This window comes from Carassius gibelio, chromosome A3 (genome assembly GCF_023724105.1).
Source record: "Carassius gibelio isolate Cgi1373 ecotype wild population from Czech Republic chromosome A3, carGib1.2-hapl.c, whole genome shotgun sequence".
Taxonomy (NCBI): Eukaryota; Metazoa; Chordata; class Actinopteri; order Cypriniformes; family Cyprinidae; genus Carassius; species Carassius gibelio.
In genome coordinates this window covers 31539821-31545968 of record NC_068373.1, presented here as the reverse complement: position 1 = coordinate 31545968, position 6148 = coordinate 31539821, and the positions used below count along the sequence as shown (strand labels likewise).

The following is a 6148-nucleotide window of genomic DNA, read 5'->3' as shown; positions in this document are numbered from 1 at the left end:
CGTTGCAGAATGTAGATGTCCACGCCCAGTAATTTGATGACCACTAGGGAGAGAAAAAAACAAACTAAATGCAAAGTATTCTTACAGAACATGACAAATAGCTAACCATTTTATGGTATCTCATGGGCAAAAAAAAAAAAAAAAAAAAAAAAAATATATATATATATATATATATATATATATATATATATATATATATAATTAATAATAATATTATAAGTGCATTTTTCTTATTTTACAAATGATCTGCCAATAGAGTAAGGAAAATACGGCAGTGGCTATTTACACTAAGTGGAATTAACATACTTTCTTAGGGATAGATCCTATTTACAGTAGGCTAAGTGCAAGTAGCTCTAGATGCTATTTACAGAAGAAAATGTACAGTGAACAGCAGTTCTTTGCAACAGGCTAAGAGTAAATAATAATTAGATGCTAGTTATACTTTATACTGGCAGATACAGTATTGTTATACATTGACAGGATGCAATAATAACAGATTGTAAATTATTATATTTATTACAATTATAAATAGTTGTATCATTATTAAACACTCGTTAGGCACTTTACTTCCACTTTTAGAACATTTTGTTCATTTTTATTGAAAATAAATTATAATGTGACATGGGATGGGAAAAGTGAGAACGAGCTCTGCAAAAGCCGGACTCTGTAACCCAATCAATCGCATTACAAGCTAGTTTTCCGTGCCCAAAACATTACTGCCTACACCATTGTGTCACGGTTGGTAAACCGTGATCTCTGGGTGTTTGCACTTTGTGGTGAAGTCTGTTGCTGTGTCCGAAACCGCTCCCTATCCACTATATAGTGCACTATATGGGGTGTCAGCCATTTTGTAGTGCTGTCTGAATTCCGAGTGAACTACTTAATTCCCTACATTTGTCCACTACTTTTTACCCACAATTCATTCTGATTTCGAGTGTACAACCGATGCACACTCGCTGAAGCACTATTTCCCACAATCCAATGCGGAGTAGCGTCGAGCTGGAAGCGAGAGTGGGAGCAAGCGAGTTTGAATGAGAGATGAAGTTTACATCTTTATTATTTCTGTTTTAACGTTTCCTACATTATTTATATTAAAATATGTAGGCAATAACTCAGATTAATATTTGAATTTACTGAGGTGGCATCGTTGTTAACTTAGAAAAATGATAATTTGGTGGATAATTTAAATTTTTCCGTTAATAACAGGTAACTTTAGAGTATTCTGATGTAAAATTAACGGTCGCCTGAGGACGATACAACCATCTTATCTGAGCTCAAAACGCTGCTTGAGCGAGTGTCAAGATACTAAAAATAATAAATACATAATTATGAACGTGTTTATGTGTGTTTATATTTGTTTTGTTCTCAGTACGTTATTTTAATAGCATTTAATGATTATGAACATAAAAGCATTACAAAAAAAAAAATTTATAATAATTATATAACGTTACCATTAATGAAACCACAAAGCTGACGCGGAGGTATGTATTACTGCAATATAAAGTAATTTTGAGTATTATTGCTATTAGTATTATTTTCTAAAATTAGGTTAATATAAAAGTACATATGGCAATTTTTTTGCAACAGCTCCAAGTCTCACACGCAGTGTAGACTATACGTCACTGTCCGAATCCGTTCACTTATTTTTTTGTTCACTCTTTCCTGATATAGTGAACTCAACTGCCACTATAGTGAACTCCTCTCCACCCTCTCGGAGTGTCGTCTTCTCAGCTGTATTGTTCCCTTGTGTTTATTTGTTTATTCATTTTCATTAAAGAACCATTACTCGCATTTGCTTCCAACCTTTCCTTCATCCCACCGTCACACATTTAAGCCGTTATTCACGTGTCGTCGTTATTCACCCTATGTGTCGATGGAGGGCGGAGCTACAGTAGATTTGCACTTAGTAATAGACACTTTGAATAATCTTGTTTTCCATTTGCATTAAGATTATTTTTATTACCACACTGGCATATAATTTTACTTACGTAAAATGCACTTAATTTAGATCCCCCAGGAAACAAGACTAAGTATCTTATATAATTTTTTTATATATAGAAAATCCATCTTTATTTTATAATTTTGCTGTCATAGCAACAGATTCAGTTTAAACCTGCTCGGGAGCATCTCATTTCAAATAAATACGACTAGATTGCATTTTTTTTAAGTGGAACTGATATATAAAATCTATCCCAAGAGTACTCTACTAATCCGGGGACAATCATTTAAAATAGTAATAATTTAAAAATTAATTTGAAAATAATAATATAATGCTGTGTAATCTGTAATACTATAGACACAGCCAGTTGTATGCACTGAAAGATTTATTTGAAATAAAATCAGTCTTAATCTGAGTGGTGAATTAATTTGAGCACTGACAGATATTATGAGACTGGCTTGATGGAACAGTAGATGCAGGAGATAACTTTATTTTGACCCTTAAAAAAACTTTAATTAATGCTGTCACATTATCAATCTGCTACAAAGATAAAATTACATGAATTGCTAATTACAACATTGGACAAAAAATTTAAAGCCTGTACAAATTCTATAAATCGTGTGCACATTTAATTTGTCTATTATAACATTTATGTAGTTTTGTTTGCTTGGCTGTTTGCTTATAAAGGTCCAGAAATGTGTCAAGTTTTCGTCAGTCATCTTTTTAAATGATATAATGTCATAAATTGATGTCTTGCCACCAGCCAATTTCTGCATTGCTGATCATGGTCTTGAGTATTGACACATCTGCCCTTTACAGGGAACACGAGAAAACAAAATAATGTCAGAACACTTAATCTAGATATTTTAATCAAATGTGAAAATTTGTTTGCAGAACAAATTAGCCAGAGATCAGTTATCACAATCACTACGTCTGGAATCTTTCAAATAATCTCCAATGTTTTAAGCGAGATATGACAAATGGGCCCCTGATCACATTTTCACTTGGCACGAGTCGAGAGCCCAAATAAAGCAAACACAGATCTCCATAATGGTGACTTTAAAATTGTGACTATTTTCTTCATTGATTCTGCACAGTTAATTATTTAATTATCTCATTAACCTTTACACCACTTCAGTAATCTGAGTGAGGACTCAAACTCTGAGGAGAGGTCTATTGTGATACATCCATTAGGCTACTTAGTTATTGACCTGGAAGTGAACTTATAAGCATCAAAACATGTTGAACCTTTAAATTACTGCTTAATTACATGTCTTCTCTTGAATACATCATCAGATGGAGGGAGGATGACCAGACACATTCCTGTCCAACTAAATGATGAACCAGAGAGCCCTGCAGACAGCCGCTCATCCAGAAGGATTGTTCTTCTTGGTAAAACTGGTGCTGGCAAGAGTGCAGCTGGAAACACAATACTTGGAAGGAAAGAGTTTAAATCTGAGCTTAGTATGGATTCAGTTACAAGTGAATGTTCAGAGAGACACGCCACTGTTTCAGACAGATCTGTGTCTGTAGTTGATACTCCTGGATTATTTGACACACAGATGACACAGGAGGACATAAAGATGGAGATAGCAAGAAGTGTTTATTTATCCAGTCCTGGACCACATGCTTTCCTCATTGTGTTTCCTGTGAATATGAGATTCACTGAACATGAGCAGCAGATTCCTCAGCAGATTGAGATGATGTTCGGTCAGGGGGTGTTAAAATACTCCATCATTCTCTTCACTTATGGAGATCTGCTAAAAAAAAAGAACATAGAGGAACACATTAATGAGAACATTAAATTTAGGCATCTAGTCCAGCAGTGTGGAGACAGATTTCATGTCTTCAACAATGAAAATGAGAGTAACAGAGAGCAGGTGACAGATCTGCTGGAGAAGATTGACACAATGATAGAGCAGAATGGAGGTTACTATAGTAATCAGATGTATGAAGATGCTTACAGATTCAGACAATTGGAAGAAGAGAGAAGAAAGAGAGAGGAAGAGGAGAAAAAACAAGAAGTGGAGAAAAAAATACAAAAGGAGACCGAGAGATTGATGAAGGAGAAATTGCAGACAATCAGAGAAGAGATAGAAGCTAAACAGAGAGAGGAAGAGAAGAGAAAATTACAAGAGGAGAAAAAAAGACAAGAGGAGACTGAGAGATTGATGAATGAGCAATTGCAGAGAATCAGAGAAGAGATGGAAGCTAAACAGAGATCTGAACTAGAAAGAGTTAAAGTAGAAAGACAAAGAGAAGAGGATGAGAGAAAACAACAAGAGGAGAAACAAAGACGAGAGGAGATGGAGAGAGTAAGAAAGGAGACAGAGAAGACAATCAGAGAAGAGATGGAAGTTAAAAAGAAAGAGGAAGAGCAGAGAAAAAAACAAGAGGAGAAACAAAGACAAGAGGAGACTGAGAGATTGATGAAGGAGCAATTGCAGAGAATCAGAGAAGAGATAGAAGCTAAACAGAGAGAGGAAGAAGAGAGAAAACTACAAGTGGAGAAACAAAGACAAGAGGAAAATGAGAGATTGATGAAGGAGCAATTGCAGAGAATCAGAGAAGAGATGGAAGCTAAACAGAGATCTGAACTAGAAAGAGTTAAAGTAGAAAGACAGAGAGAAGAGGATGAGAGAAAACAACAAGTGGAGAAACAAAGACGAGAGGAGATGGAGAGAGTAAGAAAGGAAACAGAGAAGACAATCAGAGAAGAGATGGAAGTTAAAAAGAAAGAGGAAGAGCAGAGAAAAAAAACAAGAGGAGAAACAAAGACAAGAGGAGACTGAGAGATTGATGAAGGAGCAATTGCAGAGAATCAGAGAAGAGATGGAAGCTAAACAGAGATCGGAACTAGAAAGATTTAAAGCAGAAAGACAGAGAAAGGAAGAGCAGAGAAAACTACTAGTGGAGAAACAAAGACAAGAGGAAAATGAGAGACTGATGAAGGAGCAATTGCAGAGAATCAGAGAAGAGATGGAAGCTAAACAGAGATCTGAACTAGAAAGAGTTAAAGTAGAAAGACAGAGAAAAGAGGATGAGAGAAAACAACAAGAGGAGAAACAAAGACGAGAGGAGATGGAGAGAGTAAGAAAGGAGACAGAGAAGACAATCAGAGAAGAGATGGAAGTTAAAAAGAAAGAGGAAGAGCAGAGAAAAAAACAAGAGGAGAAACAAAGACAAGAGGAGACTGAGAGATTGATGAAGGAGCAATTGCAGAGAATCAGAGAAGAGATGGAAGCTAAACAGAGATCGGAACTAGAAAGATTTAAAGCAGAAAGACAGAGAAAGGAAGAGCAGAGAAAACAACAAGAGGAGGAACAAAGACAAGAGGAAATGGAGAGAGTAAGAAAGGAGATAGAGAAGAAAGTCAGGGCAGATGTAGAGGAACAAATGAAAAAACAAAATAAGTCACATACAAAGAGTGACCCTGGAATTGCAAAGTTTGTTAAGGAGTATAAGCAAGAGTTAAATATTTCTGCTTCTGCAGTTAATAAAAGAAGTCATACTGGGTTTGGAGCAGTCATTGGTGGTGTTATTGGTGGTGCTGTTGGATTATTGGCAGGTCCTGTTGGTGTAGCTGCTGGTGCTGCTGCTGGTGCAGCCGCTGGTGCAACTGTTGGTGCAGCTACTGGTGCAGTAATTAATGCTTTCAGGTAGATGATTGTGTCCTTAATATACACACATATACATTATGGGAAATTAGGGCATGCAGTGAAAAATAAACCATATTTGATATGAATAATATTTTAACTGCAAGTCTGATTTAGTTGCTTAACATTATATGATTTAACATGAGATATATATCAATCATTCATTCTTAATGATATCCTATCCTAGATATATGTAATAAATTGGATCCAGATCGAAAGGATCTTATTTCTACCACCCCATGTGTGTAGCTTCAAGAGAGTAATCATAAAAGTGTGTTATTTACTGTCTATTACTCTCTGTTTTTGTTCAATCATTCATTTGTAATCATTTAATAACATTAATTAAAAAATAACATATCATGTATCATATATGAATGAAACTTTTGATAATTGTATTGTATTACTCATATGTTAAGTAGATAATGTCTCCATCCTGTGAATGAAAGCAGTAATTTTGATGTAATTAAATGCTGATGATATGAATACAAAAGCTCCATACAAAGCCTGACTGAACATCGAGACACAAATAAGATTACTCAATAAACCCTGATTA

The 6148-nt window shown here is 35.2% G+C and overlaps 1 protein-coding gene across 1 annotated transcript; it reads left to right on the top strand.

Moving 5' to 3' along the window:
- Positions 1-3238: 3238 nt before the first annotated feature.
- LOC127943321 (GTPase IMAP family member 9-like) lies at positions 3239-3927 on the top strand (the record flags this gene model as incomplete). Its single annotated transcript, XM_052539696.1, has 1 exon — positions 3239-3927. A coding segment is annotated over exon 1 (681 nt), but the record flags the coding sequence as incomplete, so codon positions are not given.
- Between the last annotated feature and the right edge of the window lie 2221 nt (positions 3928-6148).